Here is a 25,511-nt window from a genome sequence, read left to right as displayed (position 1 = left end):
AAGGCCTGTGCTGGGGGTGACATGATTGGACTAATGAGGTTTGTGACGACTTCACCGCCCATCACTTCAGTTTGAGATTTTTTTTGTCAATGATCTCAATTCACATAGTATAATTTTATCACATCATTTGATTAAACAATACTGCTAAATATAATCATAACACGGCAAAATCTGCACTGAATTAAATGGCAGTGGGAAGCAATGTATAAAATACCTCACTCCAAATATTATAGATCAAAATTTTGTTATCCGATCATTTATCAATACATGAAACAAATGCACAAAATCAAGTGAAAAATTGATGTAAAAATTATCCCTACTGTATGTATTTTGATGGTTTGCTCAATACAATATTCTTACTGAGCGCTGGCTTACTTCTGCTTGTAATGTTTATGAATCCCTTGTGTAGCAGCAGCAGAGGAGGAAGAAGGAGTTTCAATTCTGGGATGTGTACTGGAATATGTAGAGGGCATGTAGAGCCTTTTCCTTTTGGGTGTGGGGCTAATAGTTATGGGGTAGTTTTAATGAGGTATTACCCAGGCTAGTTAACAAGAGTCCATGCGTAAGAACCTGTGTCTCATACATTGTAACCAAGCTTTGAACAATAGTGCTTGAGACATGAGGACAAAAATATGATCTTAGGAAAATACAGCATGGGCTGTGAAGTATCATATTAGACACCCATCAGCAGCAGTGTAATCTCCAGCGAGAGATGAAAATCCAAGGTATATTATGGATTTTTTTCTTTTAAAAATCCTCTATGATGCCCATATGCCATTTAAAAATAGTCCAGGAGACCACATGTGTTTATACTGTCTGATATATCACCCACATTTTGTAAGGCATAGGCCTGAATTTTTTGCTCCTGAGGTCGGTGTGGAGAGTTGGGAAATCTCCTGGCTCGCTGCACCTGCCTTGGGAAAATACACCCCAAATGGCAGGATCTTCCTCCTTGGGCCATGGCTGCGGGATGGAGTTGAACTTCACTTCAGGTGCAGACCGAAGGTGGCCACATTAGATTCTGGGTACGAAGGCAGGCTGGTTAAATGACCTGCCTGGGTTCTCTGGGAATTGGTCCCAGTTGTTTTGCTAAATATTAGACCCTCTAGGCCTCGCCCATCGCACCGCCTCACCATGCCCATTCATGCCAATCCATGCCTCCCACCCACCCCCTTGGGCTCTCATAGCTCCTATGCAAACTTAGTGCCAGCGCATGTCCCACACTCGCCCTAACCCCAATGCCAAATCATGACCCCTTATGTCCACCATAGGCAGACCTTGTGAGCCATGCTGAGATTAAATAAAATAAAGTTCTAAATATCTATTAGACTTCACTTTTTTTTAAAAACTCCCATTCATGAAATCCATTCAACATATTTAAATCCACTCAAGTACTTCATCCCTTATTAAAAACAAACCTATATATTCAAAACCCCAAATCAAAGACAGCTAGCCCTTTAATAACCTCTTAGAGCTTCAAGCTTTGAATTTGCAGCCCCCCACTGTGATAAAGATTTGGTTGTAGAAGCAGTCAAGCCGTAATAATGCTATAATAGTTGCACTTAGGGTTGTGTCAATGAAAACCTATTGAAACTAATAGCACAGATTTCTTTTCAGCTCTCAGACACAGGCAGGCTGCGTTTTTTTTTATTTTAAGGCAGGCGATTTAAACAACTTGACATCACCACAGATCTTATCTGCCCTTCCCAATCATTTATGTCTACTCTTTAAAAATTTGTAGCTTACACACTATGGAATAAGGCACTAGCAGCAGTGAAAATGGGGTCGGTTTGAACTTAGCACATAATACAGATGGCTTTGCTGGGTTTGGGTCTTCCCCCCCGCCCAAATATGTGAATTAAGTCCCTTCCCTCCCCTTTCCTTTTCCAGTAAGAGTAGGATCTGTCGGAAATGGGGATGGGAACTGGGTCTATATTCCCAGTGCCGTTTTGGATATGCCGCAGTGTGTATGACTCTGAAAATCCAGGCCTTAGCCTGCACCTCAGCTAGGAACTAGTTCAACTCTTTTTAGAAGGTTTGCAGAGAGTCTGCACTTAATGCATAAACTGGCAATTTGTTCCTAAGATTTATCCTGTCTGTGGAAAGAAGAACAGTCTAATGTTTTAACATGGCCCTAGCCTTGGGTAACTTATACACATGAACCCAAACCATCCCATTTATGAACACTTAATATACCTTTTATCACCTGAAATCTGCAAATCGCTAAAGTGAATTGGTCCAATTTTTTTGTACTCAGAGGGTTAAACTTTGCCCCTTTTAAAACTTTCCCTGTTATCCCCCTTCTTGCCCTTTCTGAATTCAGCTTGTCCACAAGATCTACCTCCTTCTCCCTCAATCTTATTTCCACTAAATTGCTGATGACCCAACTTTCCTTTCTAGTTTCCATGTTTAGTTGCATCTCTCTTCATGTACAATCCTCTTCACCTTTAAATGTATTATCATTCCTCGGTCCCTCTGTCCTTGCCAACTGCTGCCCCATCTCCAACCTCCCTTCAAGTGCTTAAACATGTTGCTGTCTCCCAACTCTGTGCCCATCTTTCCTTGAACTCCATGTTTGAATCCCTCCAATCAGGTTTCCATCCCTGCCACAATACCGAAATGGCGCAAAGTTGTAAATGACACCCTACCTGACTGTGACAAAGGTAAACCGTCCCTCCTTATCTTTCTCAATCTCTCTGCAGCTTTTGATATGGTTGACCACACCATTCCCCAATGCCTCTCCACTGTTGTCTAGCTGGGTAGGACTGCACTCATTTGGTTCCATTCTTATCTATCTAAATTGTAACCAGTGAATCACCTGCAATGCTTGCCTTCACACTCCCTTACCATTACCTCTGTTGTCCCCCAAGGATCTGTCCTTGGCCACCTCCTATTTCTCATCTAGGTGTCGCCCCTTGGTGATATTATTCGAAAACACAATGCCAGTTTCCACATGTACATTGACGACACCCATCTCTACCTCCCCATCATCTGTCATGACCCCTCCACTGTTTCTAAATTATCAGACTGCTTATCTGGTATCCATTATTGGATCAGCAGAAATGTCCTCATTAAATATTGGGAAGATTGGAGCCATTGTCTTTGTCTTTGATCCCCACTACAAACTCTGTTCCCCAGTCATCAACTCCCATCTCTGTCCTTGGCAACAGCCTGATGTTGAACCAGGTATTGGAAAATACATTTGGTTATCCACTGCTACAGGTGTTGATATAGTGCCCTTAACATAACCAAACATCCCAATGTGCATCACAGGGTCGTTAAAGAAACATTTCACACCAAGCCACATAGGGAGATATTAGGGCAGATGACCAAAAGCTTGGTCAGGGAGGTACACAACCTAGACATCATATTTGACTCCTAACATGAACTTCAAACCATATATCCATGCCATATCTATGGCCACCTACTTTCACTTACATAACATTGCCCCTACCACAATTCTTCTGCTTAAACCCTTATTCCTGTCTTTGTTACATCTAAACTTGAGTGTTCCAACACACCCCAGGCCCATCTTGCATGTTCTACCCTCCTGAGGTCATCCAAAACATTGCCCATGTCCTGTTCACCCTTTACCCCTCACCCTGTTACTTGACACGGTCCAGTCTCCCCAACCCCTTTTAAGTGGGGGTCAGTAGTAACCAGTCTATAAATCAGGAGCTCCATAAATTGTAGATAGGGATGCTCAAGAAAACTAATTTTTCAATGCTGCATCTTGGTGGCTGTGTCTTCAGCTGCCCTGGCCCTAAGCTTTGGCATTCTGTCCCAGAACCCCTCTACTTCACTTTCCTCCTTTAAACTGCTCCTTAAAACCCACCTCTTTGACCAAGATTGTGTTCATCTGCCCCAATATCTCCTTATGTTGCTTGCTGTAATTTTTTTTAATGTTCCTGTGAGGCACATTGGGATGTTTTATTACGTTAAAGTCACTATATAAATACTTGTGGCAGTAAATAACTAAATGTGTTCTCCAATACCTGTAAGTTCAACCCTTTAAGTTGCTAGGGGGTCTTGACTTTGTGACAGATATAGTTACAGAGCATTTGAAGGTATTGCCTTTTATCGTTCAATCCATGTATTACCTGTAATTGGATTCTAGCCACTGTTACTGGGCATGGTCCAGCCCCCCAACCCCTTTTATAATGGGGATTAGTAGGAACCAGTCTATAAATCAGCAACTCTATAGGTTGCAGTTAGTTTTCTATATTATCTAACCTCAACACTCCAGAATTATGAAATTGAATAGATACATTCTGTGTATTCTGTTGCTGCTCGAGCACAAACCACAAAAACTTCTATACTCAGCCATGTGTACCTGGGCTACAACAGGTTGAAGACAAAATGTTTCTTCAGTTCACCTCCCCACACCAGTACTCATTCATTCTCCACCCTCCATGGCCAGATAACTGCTGACATGATGGGAATATTGCAGAATGTGCCAGTGCTCCTAATAGCGCCTTGCTGCATTGTGTACTCCCGTTCCTGATGGCCCAGAGTTCTTCAGTGGAAAAAAGAGAGTATTAGTGCACCTCACAACCGTTATGTCCAAATCAATAATCTATTTATTGATTGATACTGTCTTAAATAATAAACAAATATTGTTTCATTTTATGTTCATTACATCAAACTTTGTGTACTTTTTAAAATTATTTCACGGGATCTGGGTGTCACTGGCTAGGCCAGCATTTATTGCCCATCCTTAATTGCCCTTGAGAAGGTGATGGTGAGTTGCCGCCTTGAACCATTGCAGCCCAACTGGTGAAGGTACACCTACAGTGTTGTTAGAAGGGTCATTCAGGAGATTTTGACCTAACAAAGGTGAAGGAATGGCAATATAATTGCAAGTCAGGATAGTCTGTGGCATGGAGGGGAACTTGTAGGTGCTGGTGTTCCCATGCACCTGCTGCCCTTGTCCTTCTGGGTGGTAGAGGTCGCGGGTTTGGAATGCAGTCGAAGGAGCCTTGGTGAGTTCCTGCAGTGCATCTTGTAGTTGTTACACATTGCTGCCACTGTTTCAGTGGTGGAGGGAGTGAATATTTAAGGTGGTAGATGGGGTGCCAGTCAAACAGGCTGCTTTGTCCTGGATGGTGTAGAGCTTTGATTGTTGGAGCTGCACCCATCCAGGCAAGTGGAGAATATTCCATCACACTCCTGACTTGTGTCTTGTAGATGGTGGGCAGCCTTTGGGGAGTCAGGATGTGAGTTACTCTCCTCAGAATTCCCAACCTCTGACCTGCTCTTGTAGTCACAGTATTTATGTTGCTGGTTCAGTTCAGTTTCTGGTCAATGGTAATCCCCAGAATGCTGATAGTGGGGGATTCAGTGGTGGTAATGCCATTGAATGTCAAGGGGAGATGGTTAGATTCGCTCTCTCATGTTGGAGATGGTCAGTGTCTGGCACTTGTATGATGTGAATGTTACTTGCCACTTATCAGCTTAAGCCTGAATGTTGTCCAGGTCTTGCTGCCTATGGACATGGACTGTTTCAGTCTTGAATTATATTGAACACCATACAATCATCAGTGAACATCCTCATTTCTGACCTTATGATGAAGGGGAGATGAAGCAGGTGAAGCTTGTTGGGCCTAGGACATTGCTGCAGGAGTTCCTCAGTGTAGTGTGCTGGGACTGAGATGATTGGTCTTCAACAACCACAACCATCTTCTTTTGTGCTAGGTATGACTCCAACTAGAAGAGTTTCCCCCTCGATTCCCATTGACATCAGTTTTGCTGGGCCCCTTGATGCTATACCTCGGTCCAATGCTGCCTTGATGTCAAGCGCAGTCACTCTCACCTCGACCCTTGAGTTCAGCTCTTTTGACCATGTTTTAATCAAGGCTGTAACAGGAGTTGAGTGGCCCTGGCGGAACCCAAACTCAGTGAGCAGGTCATTGTTGATAACTGATTTTGATAGCACTGTCGACAACCCCTTCCATCACATTGAAGATTAAGAGTAGACAGATGGGGTGGTAATTGGCCTGGTTGGATTTGTCCTAGATTTTCGTGAACAGCATGTACCCTGTTGTTTGCAAAGACACCAGAATTGGGATTCTATCTCAACTTCATGCACTCAAAGCTTTTGAGGCTAACCAGCTGTGGTTCCCTACTTCCTCATTCCTTGGTAGTATGATGAACTCTCATCCTTGTTGATCTATTTCACTCCACTGACCCTGTTTTCTTTTAATTCTTGAAGATTGCATTCAACCAGCGGACATCCTCTCCAAACATGGTAATGTCACTTCCCAAACTGGAATTTATATTTCCCATTATCTCCATCAAGCAAAGCCCAACCTTTCAATAAATTGACAGCTCTCTCAATTCCTTTTGCTGAAGTTGTTGTTTATCGTATCAGCAATGCAGTTATCACAGTGTGTAGGCACTTAGAAGGGGGAGGAGCCACAGTGCTCATTTCAGTTTTATTTAGGTACTTGTATAATCAATAATAAATAATGACTGAATAGAGCCATAGAAGTCCACAGAATCAAAGAGAGCCATTTGGGCCATTGTATCTATGTAGTTTCTTTACTAGAGCAATCCAAAGCTAATCCCGCTACCCTGCTCTTTCCCAATTTCCCTGTTTATAATCCCTGCTTTAAACATTCACCCTTAATGTAAAAGTTGCAACCATCTCCCTGTGGCAAAGCATTCTTTCCTCCATAGTAACCCTCCTCTCTCTCCCTTATTATTTTAAATTAACTTGTCACTGACTTCCCTAATCAGAGGCAGCAGCTTACCCTATTTACTCTATTAAAATTCCTCATCTTTTTTAAGCAACCTTTATTGAATTGTTTCTTAGCCGGCTAAGACTGAGATGGGGAGAAATCTTTCCTCTGAGGATCGAGAGTCTGTGAAATTCTTTTCCCCCCGAGAGTGGTAGAGGCAAGTTTATTGAGTATTTTTAATGTTGAGGTAGATTAGATTCTTGACTAACAAGGGAGTCAAAGGTTACCAGGGGTAAGCAGAAAAGTGCTATTGAGGCAACAATCAGATCAGCCATGATCTTATTGAATGGCGGAGCAGGCTTGAAGGGCCGAATGACCACCTCCTCCTAATTCCAGTGTACCTATCTCAGATTTCTCCTTGAGAACAGAGAAACAGGAGTAAGCCATTTAATCCTTCAAGCCTGTTTGGCCATTCAGTGAGGTGTCCAGCTGATCTGTGACCTAACTCCATATACCTACCTTTGCTATCTTGCTATACCTTTGGTTAACAAAAATCCATCAATCTCACGATTTAAATTAGCAATTGATGTTTGGTCAAGCATTGTTTGCAGAAGAGTGTTCCAAACTTCCACCCCTCCCTCCGCCCAAGTATGAGACTTCCCAACCAGCAGAAATATTTTCTCTATCTACCCCATCAGCTCCCCTTAAAATCTTGAAACTTTGATCAAATCACCCTGAAACTTCTGAAATCCGGTGATAGAATTTGTGTAAGCTCTCCTCTTAATTCAACCTTTGGCATCCAGGTAAATCGATGTTACACTTCCTGGAAGACAAATATATCCTTCCCGAGGTGTGATGCGGCAAACTCTTCACAATACTCCAGTGTGGTCGAATCAAAGCTATGCATAGCTGAAGTCATGACTTAATGTCCCCTTGTATTCTAGTCTTCTAAATATAAAGGTCAGCATTCCATTTGCCTTTGATCATGTTGTTCACTTCTCCCTGACATTTTAATGATCTGTTTAAATGGAGGAACACCCTTGTCTCTTTTGGCCTCCACATTTTCTGTTTGTCCTTTTTAGGTCCAAAGTGGATGATCTTACATTTGGCTGCATTGAAATCCATTTGCCACAGCTTTTCCCTTTCACTTGATCAAAATCCATTTATAATTTTACACTTCCAAATACACCACTTATGCCTATCTTTGTGTCATTGGCAATAAAAAAGATAGTAAGAGTCACAAACAGTGAGTATATAAAAATAAAACTGGCAAGGGATATCAAAATAAATAATTGGGTCCTGGGATTTGTCATTCTTTGGTGAAACTATTTTGCTTACACTAATTTTGCTCGTGACTTTGATTCCATACCTAGTTTCCTTAGGATGTCTGATATGCTGACCTCATCTACGATACTGGCCATCCGTAATTATTCAACATGTATGTCATTTCCTTATTTTCATTGGCAGTATCCTGGTCATAAGTTTTCAAGGGGCCACACATTGCTCCTGACCGCTCTCATTTTTTTATAATATATTCTTTTAATTTTGATATTACTTGTCAGTTTCTTCTCGCGTTCCATTTTTGAAGCCCTTACTGTCTCTTTTGACACATTGTTGATACTTGTACCTCTTTCGTTCACTGCTATCTGAGCGTTGTTTTTTGCATTCTTTATGCCTGCTCTTTTAATTTTATGTTGTCCCTTATTACCTCTTCTGTCTTAATGGTTGCTTTTTCTGCTGTAAAGGCGTAAACTGGTTCTGTATCTCGAATCCTTTATATACACCTCCCACTGATTTTCTGCCATTTTACCCATTAATGGGTTTACTCAGTTTGCTTTGGACTAGTCGCTGTCTCTCGTCATGTTGGAGTTGACCTTGCCTAAATCTAGAATCTTAGTTTCATGTCTTTCCCTTTCAAACACTATGTTGAACTCAATTGTATTATGATTGCTATTAGATAGATTTAGTTCTCCTTCCTGGTAAAACTACATTGTAAGCTTTCTGTAGCTTTAATGCCCCTTCTATATTGGAGTGCCCAATTCAGTGCTCAAACCTTCAGCTGTGATATAAACATTCTCTTGTACAAATTTGACACAGCTCATTTTTTTCTCTTGTGGTTTAACAGATCGCTGCAAGTATGTGAGGTACTGTTTAAACATGAATGTAACTCAGCTGCCTAACAGATGTAACTTAGAATAATTGCACCCTCATTTCCCTTGAGGAACTTATTTTTATCTTAATTTTCATGAAACCTAATATAGTTTAGTAGCTGTCCTCTAATGATTAGTTCCATAACCATGGTTCAGTAAGTAACAGATGTGATAGCTTGTTATTGGATCATCCGATGTAACCCAAAAACTTGACGGACTTTTGAGAAGCAGAGGTTAGCAAGGGGTATCCATTGCACTGATGGAACCTCCACCTAAAGCTAACACTTGATTTGATGCCTGCAGATCGTTGAGTATGTAGTTTCTTTATCCAATATGTATAAAATTGTCTAATTTGTGACAACTACCTTAAACGGTTCTCTTTTTCTATGAGATGTCAATTTTGATTTCTTGTAGCTGATCTAACTTCTTCATGCATATAGATATGTTTTTCATGAAGTAGTTGCTAGTCCATGCTTGCCAGTCCTCACAGTGAGCCATTGATTCCTGCAAGGCCATCAAGTATGAGGTTTGAAAGAGAACGAGGGAGCAATGGCATTGCCAAACAGGAAGCCATGTACTTTCCGGGAACAAAATTTAAACTGGCACTGCAGGACACATTAAGCCTGCCTGAAAGGGAATTGTTTAAAGCGATGAAGACCAAAAAAATTTGGGATGGCAACAAATGTTATGTTACCTTAAATTGCATTGCAATTAATTATTGAAGTAGCGCACTCATTTGTCTCCCTGCCTCCACCAATGTGAGCCTCACAACAGCAATGATTTTTTTTTTGTCATACCAAAATTGCATTGGCATTGCATTTTCCCACAATAAGTGAGCAATGTTATCAGAAATGTTTGCCACACTGCCGTTTTTGTCATACGAAAGAAAACAGTGGTTGCAGGGCTCAAGCATCATCAAACAGGTTCCATTTAAAGTTAAATGGAATATGGTTTGATACTTGAACTTCTTTGTGTCTTTAATGATTACTGTGCAATACCCACCAGATGTTTGGCACAGCATGTATAAAACCACCCATATTTCTCCAAGAGTGAAGTGCAGGCAGAATTTGTACAGTAGGGTTGGGTGAGAATATGTTTGGTTTTGATCCTGGGAAGTGAATGCTCTCTGTTGTACAAGGTTATTTCCTGCCCAATGGAATCTGTGCTGACAAAGCAAACTAGAGATCATTGCAAGCTTAACTCTAACGTTTGATGTGAAATACTGAATTAAAACTTAATCTGGTATTTGTGTTCATCAAACTGGATTCTACACTAGAGAGGGGAAACTGGTTATCCATCCACCATGGATGTTAATTCGGGGTGCTTCAGTAAACTTGGCTAGTAATTGCATTCTTGTCATTAGTACTCACTGGTATAACATAAATACATAACATGAAAGTCCAATACAATGGATAGAAATGCTACATCCTTTTTGAGTAGCAGCTCCAGTGTTAAAACTGCATCTCACGATGTTTTATATATTAGTTACTATTAGTTGCGTGCCTGTGACTCAACATGTATTTGTATTCTAAATATTACAAATTCTAAAACTTCAGTAAATCTGGATGTGTAATCAATGATATGTAATGTTTTATTTTGGATTAATACATTATATATTGAAACATTTAGGGGGAGATGGTGCTGATGTCACTAGAACAATAATCTAGACCCTAGGCTATTGGTCTGGGGACATGGGTTCAAATCCCACCATGGCAGCTGGTGGAATTTAAATTCAGTTAATTAATCTTGAATCAAAAGCTAGCCTCAGTAATGTGGTGACCTTAAAACTATCATTGATTATTGTAAAAACCCATCTGGTTCATTCATCTCCTTGAGAGAAGGAAATGTGCCATTCTTATCTGATCTGGCCTACATGTGACTCCAGATACACAGCAAGGGGTTTGACTCTTAACTGCCCTCTGAAATGGTCTAGTAAGCCACTCCGTTCAAGGGCAATTAGGGATGAGCAACAAATGCTGGCCTTGCCAGCGATGCCCACATCCTAGCAAAGAATTTAAAAAGTAAATTTGTTCTATATATTGTCATTTTTGTTTAAATCATTTAACAACCAGCAGCTGAAACACAATTTGCATTTCTGTCTAATGTATTTTTAGACACTGGTAGATCAAAGCATTGGCCACAAAATGAACTATGGTTAACTTTCTGTAAACTTAGCATTGCTAGATAAAATGGGTTTAAGACATTTACATATAACAAATCTATAAGTCGGAAATATATTTTTACAATAGAATGATGAGGTACTAAAATGTTCATTAAATACATCAGTTTATCATAGCTAATGGTTAGTAACAAAAAGCGCCATCAATTATTTTTCAGGAATTTAACAGATTTTAATTATGTGATGACACTAGAGGGTAGATTTGCCAGGTCTTTGCATGAGAAAATCATGAACAGCATTCTGTGGTTTAACTTTATGAAAGCTCATGACGTGCAGATTCCAAAAAAAAAGCCTACCCTGAGGATCTTAAAGCAAACTCTGGATAAAAGCTGGTGGTTACACAGGATGATGTCAAGACTTTAATGTGGCTTGTAAATATAATTGTGTGTACTGTCAGGTATTGCAGGAAATCTGTTTCCATTCGAGTAATAGTTGTTGGTTTGCAGCTTTGCACATAATTTTGACTGAAATTAGACTGAAAGATATCTCAAGCTTCTGTGAAACCTTCCCTTTCTAGATGGCAACAGGCTCTCCATTTTTTCCAGAATGGTTAAATAACTGAAGGGTATTTTGCATTATATCAGGCACTATATGAATCTACTACTCAGCACACATGAAGAAAATAATTATTGCATTCTAACGTTATTTCCATCTGAACATAACTGATTTTATAAATAAATAAATAAAAATTAACTAATTTTGTCAAGATTAAGTTGTGGCCAAGGCTGTGATTATGGTTGAGTGGAACATCTCCATGCACATTGACTCTGCATAGAACAAAATGGCTGACTGGGAGGTCTACCAGTGACTGTGTCTCCCTATTTTTGCTGACTTAAAGGGAGCAGGAGGAGAAACTACTTCCTCAGCACTGATATTTGGGGTGTAAGCTGATGTAAATGCTTGTTCTGGTACATGTGTTGAGCAGAGATATGGGTAAAGAGGAAAAATAAGTGCAAAAATAAGATGTCGGTGGCTAAAAGCTACCAGCCTCAAGCAGGGGTGTTCTTGTGTGTCTGACTTTGCATGTATAGCATGTCTCAGTCCTCCCCCTCCTATTTTTCTGCCCACTAGCCTCCCTCTGTGTTTTTGACAAATTGGTGTCAATGTGATTCCTTATCCATATCTGGATCACAGCTTACAATAGGGGATGGGGGAAGGGAAAGTTTATCAAAAAGATATTTTGAGATTACTGTTACTAAATGGTTTGTAGTTCAATTAAATCTTTTCCCCATCACAGATATAAATTCTCATGTAAATTAGCTGATAGTGTCTGTTTGCTCAGAAAGTTTTCAGGACTGGGCTGGCATTTTGGTTGAGATAATAAAGTAATACACAATTAAATATCAAGCCTATTATTTTGGGCTCACCCATGTTTTTTATTCACATCCTTCAAGTACTAAACTAATGTACACAATGTAAGTCACCATTAATGCATTCTAAACCAACTAATTAATGTTTACTTTGTTTACATCCAGTGATGCATTTGAAATTAACTTTTACTTTATTGGTTGTTTTGAACATAACGCAGATGAAGAAGATGACGGCAAGGCATCAACACAGCCACTGTTGAAAAAAGGCAGGCATCCCATCTTTTGTTTTCATTTCATTATTTGCTTAATCATTATTTAAGTTGTGCTAGAAGCCAGAATTTTCGTTTTTGCCCCTTTTTTTGTACCGTTGTATATTTTGGAAGGATTCTTTTTATTTTGAATACCTCAACAGTTGTATCTTGTTTGCACAAATCTCTGCTCCCCTTCCCTGACCCCCTCCTGGATTAGCTGGTGCTGATTCTTTTTAAAGTTTGTGCAATTTCTGCTTAAACACTTCAGTTGCAAGTTTCTAAATAGCGCCAATAACTGTCAGCTCATAGCAATCCAACAGCCCTATACAAGTACTATGATAGCTGCCTAAAGTCAAAAATTTCCTTTAAAAAGGAAGATTTGCGTATTGGAACTAAAAACAGAAAACATTGCAAATATAAGGCAGCTCAATCAGCACCTAAAAGCAGACGTATTGATGTTTTCAGGTGTAGCCCTTTATCAGAAATGACAAAAGACTACACTCAAATGGAAACTTATTTTCTCTTTTAGAGACTGACCAATTTAATATGCACTTGTATTTGTTGCTACCTTTTGCTTTGCTTACAATAATTATACAAGTAGCTAAAGATGCCTTGTGTGTTCCTCAATCAGTTCTGTTAGTGTTTGTGGTTTGCAATATAACATGGATTATATTCCAAGCTATATAGCAAAGTATGTATAATCTATTAATTTATTTTTCAGTTTGTTTGTGGTGGAGGGTGAAAGGTGAAAAGTTTGTTGTTTTACCTGTGAATATTGGGAAGGTGCGGTGTGGGGTTGCAGAGCTCTTTGTTACCAGAGACCACCTTTTTCATTGGACCATCAATGAAGTTTAGCTTTACTGTGGTATTCTTCATTGGAATGAAATTGTTTATTCTGTGCCAGAGTGCATGGAAATGTGAATGTAGCTCTAGTATCTCAAATCAATGGTAGGTAATTGACCCAGGAATAACTTACCCCTTCCCATTTAGAGTAAGAATCTGTTAACTGTATCAGAAAATGGAAATCCTACTCAGTATGTTAATGAAAGTCTGCTATGTAATCTTGTTTTGAAAAAGGAGTTTCATTGAAATGCACAGAAAAAAAGAGAAATGCAGCATAAACTATCTCGGTCCAGAAAATTAAATAATGTTATGCTCAATAGAAGTAAATCATGCAGATCAACGCAAGCACTGATCTTTTAGCGGTGGCATTTGCAAGACTTAACCAGAGTCACTGGTGTCTTTTTATAATCAGTCCATTTGAGAAATTTATAAAAGAGATAGTTGCTGCATGTTTAGATATTTCGGTGACTTGCTAATATTAGAATTTTTGGGGGGGGCACAGGGAAGCAATAAAATGTGTTTTAAATTTATTCTTTCATGGGATGTGGACATTGCTGGCTAGGCCAGCATTTGTTGCCCACCCCTAATTGCCCTTGAGATGGCGGTGGTGAGCTGCTATTGAACAAATTTGAGACATACTGAAATAAGGAAAGGTTTTGGGAGGAAAATTTGCCTGACCTGGTAAAATAAATTCATATAGATGAATTTGTCACGTAAAGAAAATGTCCTGGATCACTTACTTTATTTTTCCTGAAAAAGGGCCATCAAAAAAATATGCAGAAAATAGAAATTTAGGTGATCTTTCTGGTTCTTTCTAAGACTTCAATCACTGTAATCAACTTTTCCTTTTTGAAATGACTTACCATGTTGAACTCTGATTACTGATTACAATGATTTTCACTTTTTTCTTTGAAAAAGTGCCTAATTTTATGTGAAACCTTTTAGAGGCTAAAGGTCCATCTGTGCCTTTGAATATGACTGATCAGAAGCTGCTTCAGGCCAGCTCTCGCTTCCAGAAGAAACAGGGCAAAGGGACGATTGACGTCTGGTGGCTTTTTGATGATGGAGGTATAACTTCTGTTCTGCAATTCATTTCCTTAAGTTGTACAAATAAACTGGTCCCATATGGTATTGGTTCCCAGTTCTTTTTTTTGTTTGCTAAGTTCTACTTTGGAAATGAGCTGGAAAAGAAAGTTTTGGGATGGTTAAATGTCACAGCAGTTTTCGACTTTGACAGGTCTGACGCTACTTATCCCATATCTTCTCACTACGAAGAAAAAGTGGAAAGATTGCAAGATCAGAGTCTTCATTGGTGGAAAAATAAACAGGATAGACCATGACAGGAGAACGTGAGTAATTTTGTTGATTTTAGCGAAACTATAAGTTATATGCATGTGTACTTGCAGATGTGTAAATAGTAGACATCTGGTTCTATTTTCATAAAATTGTTAGCATTTTAGTTAGTGTGGCTGAACATCCAAGTACATTTTCTGAGCAAACTTGTACTGTGCATCGGTAACATGAGTAACCATTTGCTATCAGTTTCTGTGTTGCATGCTTAAATATATCTTGCATTTCACTTCACTGGTACTCCAATAAGAGACTTTCTGAAACAACTGTAACAAGGATAGATGTCTTAATTTTGATCCTTCTTTCAGCAAACACAGAATATGGGGCATTATGCTGCAATATAGACAACAACATTGCCTGTAGGAATTTCTCTAGAAGTGGTGATGTGGGAAGCTTTACTAGCATTTATTTTGCACTTTGAGTATGAAAAATACTGTCAATAATTAAATAACCTTATAATTTCAGAATGGCCACTTTACTCAGCAAGTTCAGGATAGATTTTTCAGACATTACTGTTCTCGGGGATATGAACACTAAGCCAAGCAAAGACAAGTAAGTGATTTGATGCTAAATAGATTTCAGGATGATCATACAGCCTTGGAAAATAATTAATCACTAATCCTAAAAGTATTAAAAAGTCACTAAATTCTGACCTTTTCAGATATAATCTATTAGCTTATAATCAGTTATTTTGCACATTTTTGAGCTGTCGAAGTTTCTGGCCATGGTTATTGGAATACAATCAGTATTGTATCAAAATGTTGCACAAGCATTTCAAAATTTGTTTTTAATTAAACAGTATTGCAGCTTTTGAAGAAATGATTGAGCCATTCAGACTTCATGAGGATGACAAAGAACAAGAAGCATCTGAGAAAATGAAGGAGGAGGAACCATGGAGGATCACGGATAACGAGCTCGAAATCTACAAAATGAAGGTCTCTGCATCATTTTGGAAATTGTTTGAACTGCTATGCCACCGTGTCAGTTAGACTTGGCCTCAACAGTACTTGGTGGAAACAGACAAATGCAAAATGAAACACGGGACCAAAGTTTACAATAATAAATAAAATTGAAATGCTGAAAATACTCAGGTCTGACAGAATCTGTGGAGAGAGAGAGAGGGAGAGATAGCGTTTCAGGTTCGACGATCATTCATCTGAACTGGAAGAACTTGAAAATGTGACAGGTTTTAAGTAAGTACAGAGGCCATGAAAAGGGGAGTGGGGAAAGTCTGTGATAGCGTGGAAGACAGGAGAGATCAGATGATAAAAGGAATGATGATGCATGGCAAAGGGAGACAATGATCGATCTAGAGGTAGATGAAAATAACGATCATCACTAACAACTGCCTTCTGTAAAAAATGGGGTCAGAGGTTATGATCTGAAATTATTGAACTTCGTTTTGAGCCCAGAGGCTGTAAATTCCCTAATCAAGCTTGCGTTGAACTTCATGGAAGTGTAGGAGGTCAGAGTGGGAGTGAGGCTAATTTAAAGGCTAGCGTGAGGCTAGAATTTAAATGCAAATGATCGGAAGCTTGGAATTACACTTACAAATTGAATGGAACTGCCCCACAAAGCGGTCAACCAGTCTGCATTTAGTCACTCCCAATATAGAGGAGTCTGCACTGGGATGTTGTGAAATCTGCCCTAATTGAAAGTGCAAATAAGTTGCCGATTCACCTGGAAGGAGTGTTTGAGGCCCTGATCAGTGGTAAGGAAGGGGGTAAAAGAGCAAGAGCACCCTCTCTGCTTGCATGGGAATGAACTGTGGGAAGGGGAGGGGGTGGTTGAAGAATGGACCATGGTGTCGAGGAGGAAATAGTCCTGTTGGAATGCTGAAAGCAGAGGGGAGAGGAAGATGTGTTAGTGGCATTGAGCTGGAGGTAATGTAAATAGTGAAGGCTGATATTTTGAATACGGAGGTGGGGGTGAAAGGTGAGGACAAGGGGAACCAGGGAGGGAGATGGGAGCAGAAGTGCAGGAAATGGATCGGACATGATCAAGGGCCCTGTGAGCTGATGTAGGGGGGCATCCTCAGTTGAGAAAAAAGGAAGACCTGGAAGGTGACATGGTTGGAATAGATGCAGCGAAGAAATTGTGAAAATGGGATAGAGCCCTTACAGAAAGAGGGGTGGGAGAGCATATAGTCAAGGTAGCTAGCATGTCTGTGGGCTTAGTAGATATTGGTTGACAGCCTATTCCCTGAAATAGAGACAGAGAAGCCCAGGAATGAAAGAGAAGAGTTTAAGATGGACCATTGGAAGGTGAGGGAAGGGTAGAAATCAGTAGCACAAGAAATAGAAGCAGCAGTAACCATATGACCCATCGAGCCTGTTCGCCATTCAATATGATCATGGCTGTTCTTGGGCTTCAACTCCATTTTCCTGCCCCCTCCATATCCCTTCTCTCCCTGAGAGACCAAAAATCTGCCTATCTCGGCCTTAAATGTATTCAATGATAGAGCATCCACGACCCTCTACGGTAGAGGATTCCAAAGATTCACACCCTTTGAGTGAAGTAGGCAAAGTTGTTGAAATTTCCTAGCTCTGGGCAAGAAGGAAATGCACCAATGCAGGCATCAGTATACTGTCTCAAGATGAAAGGAGGGGACCCAAGTTGGACTGGAACAAAGAATGTTCCATGTGTCCTGTGAATAGACAGCCATAGCTAGGACCCTGAACTGAAGGACTTGAGTCAAAGAAGAAGTTATTCAACGTGAGTGCAAGTTCAGTAGGGCGGAGGAATGCGATGGTGGATGCAACTGGTTGTGCCAATGCTCAAGGAAGAAGCAGAGACCTCAGGATATTCTTGTAGGGGTGTAGAAGAATTGGGGATGCCCATGGTGAAAAGGAGACTGAAAACTGTTAAAATGACAGAGAACGTCAGAAGACTCATGGATGTGGGTGGGAAGATACTGCAAAAGGGGAAAAATAGTCAATATAGGAAGAAATCAGCTTTGTGGGGTATGAACAGGTTGAAACGATGGGTCTACCAGGGTAGTCCTGGTTGTGTATCTTGGGAGCCAAGGTAGAAGCGAGATATGCAGGGTTGGATCTGAGGTTGGAGGCTTTGGGAAGATCTCCAGAGGAGATGAGGTTGTTTACAGTATTGGAAACGATGGCATGAATTTCAGTGGTGGGATCATGGTCCAGGGGAGGTAGGAGTAGTCATCAGAGGTGACGTTAAGCCTTTGCTGTGTAGGAGTTGGTTAGCAACCAACAGTGGGTCAGGTCAGAATGGAATGTTGCACATTCGGAGGACGATTAATGAGGGGAGCAGAGAAATTGCATGATGTCATGCTGACAATTTCCAATGAAAATATCTAAAGTGGATAAATGACCAGCGGGAGTGGTGACTTGAGGGGAGGGGACCTGGTTTAATGAGAATTCTGCAGACAGAAGAAATGACCCAGTCTGTCGGGGGAAGATTCCTGGCCAAACAGGTGGGAGCAGTGATAAAAGACAACAGAAGAATAACTTGACATATGTTATCTCAAGCTGAGTTAATTTAGGCAGAGGCATATGAGGCAAGAAACTGAGGCCTTTGCTGAGGATTGCATGTTTGAGGTCAGAGGGATGGTGAAAACATAGAAAGAGCTCAGATTGGAAGAAGGGATGAGATCAGAGGGAAGTGAAGGTGAGAAAGATCCAGAGCAGTGTGACTATGCAAGAGTTGTTGAAACTATCTGTTCTGACAATGTCACCTCCATACACTTGATATGTTTTCCTTTTTCTTCAGCAGAGTTCCCCCTCCACCATGTTTGTCTGAGCCCTCGACTGTTTCATCTCCCCAAACCTTTCCCCTCCTTCCCAGAACAATGATAAGATGCCCTTTTGTCATGATCTTAAACCTCCACATTCAATGAATCATCCTCCCATTTCCACCATCTCAAGCATGGTGCCACAATTAAATATACCTTCCCCTCCCTCTTCAGCATTTCAAAAGAAAATTCCCTCTTTGACATCTTGTTCCACTCCTCGAGCATCCCTTTTTTTTTCCCAACAGCACCTTCCCATGCAAATGCAGGAGATGCAACACTTGGCCTTTTACCTTCTCCTTCCTACCAGCTAAAGTCCCAAACACCCCTTCCGGGTCAAACAGCAACTTGCATGTATTTCCTCCAAATCAAAATGCTATGCTTGCTGCTTAAGCTATGGTCTCCTTTATATTAGGGAAAACAAATCATCCACGAAAGATGATTTGTAATAAAGTCAACATGCAACGAGGGCTTCCCAAGTCCTTCATGATGCAGACATTCTGCGTCAGTATATATATATAAATAACATGAGGTTCTGCCTTTTCTTTTAAGGGTTGATATTCTGAATAGTTTCTGATGAATCTCCCGGTGGTCCAGGCTCAGTGGAGAAGATATCCATTCAAATAATTGTACTTTACAATGTGGTAAAATAGTGCATATTTCCAACTATTTATTATTTCACTTTAGACATACCGACAGATCAGACTGAATGAATTGCTGCGGGAGAATTCAGGCACTGCTAACCTCATCGTCATGTAAGTAATTTCACAAAAATATGCTACTGGCGAATAGTTAGTCAGTGCTTGCAAGTCCAAAAAATTGTAAGATATTGAATGTGCAAGACTCTGATCTATGTTTGGTATATTTGACTCCTAAATGACTATAAATCTTATGTTATGAACACCTGAAGATTCCCTGTTACAGACCCAACTTTAACAGAGCCTACTGTAAAACTTTGCTATTCCCACCTAAGAGATCCTATGAAACTGAGATTGCGTTTTAGTGCAAGTTTTGCATTAGGAAATGGTTGGAAGCAGCCCAAATCCATTTCACACAGGGGCCTTACAGATGCCATAGAGGAGACTTTCATTCCATCAGACTGAATGCCGACCTCCATATGAAAGACAACTTTGGTAACTGATTTTGTACCCAGTTACGGGTATCATACTCGAGATTTAAATTGGTATCACTCCTGGCAATCGTGGGCTGCACTGCTTTTTATTGCTGATAGTTTACCAATATTAACAACTCTACATTCAATTATATAAAGGAAATGAAAGAGTTTCAACTCTACTATTCTCTTTGACGCTAGTGAAGAGATTAAATCTATTATGAAAAACAGAAAATGCTGGAAATACTCAGCAGATCAAACAGCATCTGTAGAGAGTTAACATTTTATGTCGATGCCAGCATTTTCTGTTATTTCAGATTTCCAGCATCTGCAGAATCTTGCTTTTGTAGAACTGATCTATCCCTGGGAATGAGGAAACAGCATGGTGTCTGTTGTAATCGACTCAAAAAGACATATTCAAGTAATATCTTCACTATCCATCACCTGAACAGAAGAGCTTGGGCAGGCAGAACTGCTTTTCACACATTTGGGCAAAAGCTACCCACAACTTCTTGCCCATTAATTAATGGGCAAAAAAATGAGCTTGCGCGATAAATCCCATGATCCTCCCAGTTTTTGAACTTGGTGTTGAAGAGGAAAAATCACCCGTATCTTCTGAATGAAGTAAGTTGTGAAAGAGTGTATTCATTCCACCCATAGAATAAACTGATCCATAGTTATTAAATCCATTTTGCATAAACTAGTTTAGTTAATACACAGAGGCAGCTTTTGTTCCATCAACTTGAACTGGTACTGAAGTAATTCTGTTCAAGATGGTTTTTTAAAAATTGTCAGTGTTTATACACTGGGAAGGAGTTTCTGAACAGGCTGAGGAATTATGATTATAATTGGGAAAGTGGGCTTCCCCAAACATCCTGGAGTTTTGATTCCGCTCTGTTTTTTAAATGGGTTCTCTGCCTGAAGCCAGCCTGTGACGGACGTGGGCTGCCAGTTGGGCTGGCAACTTTCCAGGAAGGGCCGCAACCCAGGAGCAGAGAAGTTTTGAGGGGGAGACCGATGAGATCTGAGATCGGGGAGTGATTGGAGAGAGGAGAGATGCAGATTTCGGGTCGGTGATGTGAGGTTGAGGATTATTGGGAGATTGTGGGGGTGGGCAGGTGTGAGGAGGATGTGGTTATTTACAGATTTATTTGGATCTGGGGAACATGCCCGCTACTGGTGCCCCCAACAGGTACAGCAAAGGCACTTAAGTGATAGATTTGGCCCTTCTCGTCTCTTTTTATCTACCAACGTGAGTTTAAAAATAGAAACATTGTAAAAATATAAGCGTGCAACCCCTCAAAAAATCTGTGACCAACCCTGTTTCCTGAGAGTAAATTGGTCACTTAGCCCTCTGCCCGCCTCCATCAAAGCCACAAATAGGTAAATTGGGTTTCTGGTTTATTGTGGGGGAGGGTGTTAAAATCACTCCAGGTTTCCTATACGTCATTGACTGTAAAACCGCTTTGGGAGGTCATGGAAAAGCGTTACATTTATGCAAGTCTTTTTTTCCCAATGACGCCTTTTAATACTTTGACCATCCTCCCTTTCATCTGTCTCTCTCCACCCAACAATTACAGGAATGAGTTGTTTTTCCTATTTGCAGAAATGGGAATAGAAGCAATGCAGTACTAAACTCAGCGGCGGAATTTTACAGCCCCTCCCGCTGGCGGGATCTTTTGGTCCCGCCGAAGTCGATGGAATTTTGAACAGCTTGCCGGATTGTACAGCCCCACCCCTCACCGCAACGGGGCCATAAAATTCTGTCAAAAGACTTGTTTCAGCCTTGCATTCTCATGAATGAACTCGTAGTTTAAGAGTATTTAGTTTCTTAACTCCAGATATGCAATGTGTTTTTTAAAAAAGTAAACACGTTTAAACTTCCTGTCTATTACTGCCATAAAGATTTTGAATAGAATGGGTTTACCCCATCAGGGGAGCGATTACATTAACCAGAACTCCAGCTAAGCATGCAGATATAAATTTCTATCTAAAAAGGAAAGCAATCTATTTGTGTTAGCATTGCAAATTGCACTATGAAACTTCAAAGTGCAAAAGAAATTCAAATTGCCGAGTCTTGAATGGTCATAATTATTGCAAACAAACTCAAAATACACCACAAGCATATAAAGATTTGGTTGCTTTTGAGAGTGCATTTAGGGTCATTTAGGTAGAAGAAAATGCTCAAGAATATTTATGCTGTGGAAGGTTTATTTGAGAATGGGATTTACATTCTTATATATCGCAGCTTGCGTTTTCATTTCATAGCACCTGACACACAATTAATTAATGTAAACATAGTAAGGAAAGAGCATCAGGATTACATCAGCATTCAATGCTAAACATTATCCAATAGCTATACTCAATTTACATCATGAGAGAAGAGAAATTCGTGCTTTTCAAGTAGCAAGACTATGATGCCAATAGTGCTCATCTATGCAGTAAAGGCAACTGGCTATTGTTTTTTAAACAGATATTAGATTGTCCAATAAATAATTGCTACAGCATTAGTCACATTACTAAGCTGCACTCTGCAATGCATCATATTGCTTGCTCTCTGCCAACATAACAATTCCCCTGAAGAGATGTAAATAACTTATTTAAGTTAGTCAGATGGAAACTGCCTCAGTTTGGAGGTAAAATTATTTCTTCTTTTGGCAGAGCTGAGGAATCTTTATTCTAAAACCTGATGAGCAACTCCTGCAGAACACATTGTGCTTATAAGCAACTTTAGAATTTGGAAGAATTTCATAGAAGACCATAAGACATAGGAGCAGAAGTTAGGCCATTCGGCCCATCGAGTCTGCTCTGCCATTCAATCATGGCTGATAAGTTTCTCAACCCCATTCTCCTGCCTTCTCCCCGTAACCTTTGATCCCCTTACCAATCAAGAACCTATCTATCTCGGTCTTAAATACACTCAATGACCTGGCCTCCACAGCCTTCTGTGGCAATAAATTCCATAGATTCACCACTCTCTGGCTAAAGAAGTTTCTCCTCATCTCTGTTCTAAAAGGTCTTCCCTTTACTCTGAGGCTGTGCCCTGGGGTCCTAGTCTCTCCTACTAATGGAAACATCTTCCCCACGTCCACTCTATCCAGGCCTTTCAGTATTCTGTAAGTTTCAATCCGATCCCCCCCTCATCCTTCTAAACTCCATCGAGTATAGACCCAGAGTCCTCAAACGTTCCTCATATATTAAGCCTTTCATTCCTGGGATCATTCTCGTGAACCTCCTCTGGACCCTCTCCAGGGCCAGAACATCTTTCCTGAGATACGGGGCCCAAAATTGCTCACAATATTCTAAATATGGTCTGACCAGAGCCTTGTAAAGCCTCAGCAGCACATCCCTGCTTTTATATTCTAGTCCTCTCGAAATAAATGCCAACATTGCATTTGCCTTCCTAACTATCAACTCAACCTGCAAGTTAACCTTAAGAGAATCCTGTACTAGGACTCCCAAGTCCCTTTGCACTCCAGACTTCTGAATTCTCTCCCCATTTAGAAAATAGTCTATGCCTCTATTCTTCCTACCAAAGTGCATGACCTCACACTTCCCCACGTTGTATTCCATCTGCCACTTCTTTGCCCATTCTCCTAACCTGTCCAAATCCTTCTGCAGCCTCCTCAATACTACCTGTCCCTCCACCTATCTTTGTATCATCTGCAAACTTAGCCAGGATGCCCTCAGTTCCTTCATCTAGATCATTAATGTATAAAGTGAAAAGTTGTGGTCCCAACACTGACCCCTGCGGAACTCCATTAGTCACCGGCCGCCATCCTGAGAAGGACCCCCTTATCCCCACTCTCTGCCTCCTGCCAGACAGCCAATCTTCTATCCATGCTGGTACCTTGCCTCTAACACCATGGGCTCTTATCTTACTGAGCAGCCTCCTGTGCGGCACTTTGTCAAAGGCCTTCTGGAAGTCCAAGTAGATAACATCCATTGGCTCTCCTTTGTCTAATCTACTCGTTACCTCCTCAAAGAATTCTAACAGATTTGTCAGGCATGACCTCCCCTTGATGAAACCATGCTGACTTTGCCCTATTTTACCATGCACTTCCAAGTATTCTGAAATCTCATCCTTAATAATGAACTCTCAAATCTTACCAACGACCGAGGTCAGGCTAATCGGCCTGTAATTTCCCATCTTTTGCCTCACTCCCTTCTTAAACAGGGGGGTTACATTAGCGATTTTCAGTCCTCTGGGACCCTCCCTGACTCCAGTGATTCCTGAAAGATCACCACTAACGCCTCCACTATCTCTTCAGCTATCTCCTTCAGAACTCTGGGGTGTAATCCATCTGGTCCAGGTGATTTATCCACCTTCAGACCTTTCAGTTTTCCTAGCACCTTCTCCTTGGTAATGGCCACCATACTCACCTCTGCCCCCCCCGACTCTCTTGAACTTTGGGGATGTCACTTGTATCTTCCACTGTGAAGACTGACGCAAAGTACCTATTCAGTTCCTCCGCCATTTCTTTGTTCCCCACTACTACTTGTTACAGCACTGAAGGGACTCTTAGGCTCATTAGGTCCATTCCAGCTCTCTGCAAGAGCAATTCAGCTAGTCCCACTTCTTCCTCCTCTCCCACATCCCCCTTCCATTTTTCTCTTCAGCTGTTTATGCAATTCTGTTTTGAAAGTTGAGCATCAGCATGCCTTCAAGAATTAAACTCCTACTGCTCTTTCTAACCCGGACGATTTACTTACGGGTAGAGTTTCCACTTCATGCAATTGAGAAATTGGCCCAAAATGCACTTCCATGTTGTGCCAGTTAGGATACAGTTCGCTAAAATTCATTTTCAAAATTGCACAGTGAAATCTTTAATAAACCAGCATAATTGGTCTAAGAGAATATAATCGTTATTTTTCCTTTTCCAGTAAAGAGTATTCTTTGATATGTTTAAGCGAGGTAACCTGGTGAATTTTATTAATACAGCTAAAAATAGGTTCATTACCAAATGTTTTCTGATCAAGTTTAGTCCTCCATTTGAGTAACCCAATTTGAAAATCTTCTGAAAATTCATTTTTTAAAAAATGAATGATTTAATAGTTTCATTGATGTGCACTGCTCAGTTTTTTACTATATGAAGCATATTTTTGATGTGAACCAACAATTTGCATGTATATAGCTCCTTTAACATAATGAAACATCCCAAGGCACTTCACAGGAGCATTATAAAATAAAATGACGCATAAGGAGATATTGGGAAAGATGACTAAAACTTGGTCAACCGGGAAGATTTTCAGGAATACCTTTAAAGAAGGTTAGAGAGGTGGAGAGTTGTAGGGAGGATATCCCAGAGCTTAGGGCTTATGCAACTGAAGGCATGGCCACCAATGGTGGAGGGATTAAAACTGGGGATGCTTAAGACACCAGAATAAGAGGAGCACAGTTGTTTTGAAGGGCTGTGGGACTGGAGTCGATTGCAGGGATAGGGAGGGTTGAGGCCATGGAGGGATTTGAAAGCAAGGATTTTAAGCCCAGACATTGCTTGACTGGGAGCTAATGTAGGTCAGTGAGCTCGAGTGGTAGGAGAATGGGACTTGGTGTGAGTTAAGAGATGGGCAGCAGAGTTTTGGATGACCTCCAGTTTAAAGGGTGGAATGTTGGAGGCCAGCCAGGAGTGTGTGGAATTAGTAAGTCTATAGGTTATGAACATATAAATGAGGGTTTCAGCAGATGATGAGCTGAGACAGTGGCCAAGTCTGACGGTGTAATGAAGCTGGAAATGAGCAGTCTTAATGACATAAGTATGAGCTTGGAAGCTCAACTTGGGCTCAAATGTGACACCAAGGATGTGAACAGGTGAGTTTAATCTCAAAACTGTTGCCAGGGAAAGGGATGGAGTCAGTAGCTAAGAAATGGAATTTGGA

At 40.6% G+C, this 25,511-nt stretch overlaps 1 protein-coding gene across 1 annotated transcript in view; it reads left to right on the top strand.

Moving 5' to 3' along the window:
- slc12a2 (solute carrier family 12 member 2) overlaps window positions 1–25,511 on the top strand; it is a 253,622-nt gene that overhangs the window by 211,421 nt on the left and 16,690 nt on the right. Inside the window, exons 22-27 of the mRNA XM_078569009.1 lie at window positions 12,538–12,585; window positions 14,359–14,481; window positions 14,651–14,762; window positions 15,229–15,315; window positions 15,563–15,698; window positions 19,208–19,275. Of these exons, the coding sequence (XP_078425135.1) occupies window positions 12,538–12,585; window positions 14,359–14,481; window positions 14,651–14,762; window positions 15,229–15,315; window positions 15,563–15,698; window positions 19,208–19,275 (574 nt within the window). The remainder of the gene's footprint in view (window positions 1–12,537; window positions 12,586–14,358; window positions 14,482–14,650; window positions 14,763–15,228; window positions 15,316–15,562; window positions 15,699–19,207; window positions 19,276–25,511) is intronic.

This window comes from Cetorhinus maximus, chromosome 2 (genome assembly GCF_964194155.1).
Source record: "Cetorhinus maximus chromosome 2, sCetMax3.hap1.1, whole genome shotgun sequence".
Lineage (NCBI taxonomy): Eukaryota > Metazoa > Chordata > Chondrichthyes > Lamniformes > Cetorhinidae > Cetorhinus > Cetorhinus maximus.
The sequence above is the reverse complement of the archived record's forward strand: the minus strand, read 5'-3'. Positions and strand labels throughout refer to the sequence as shown.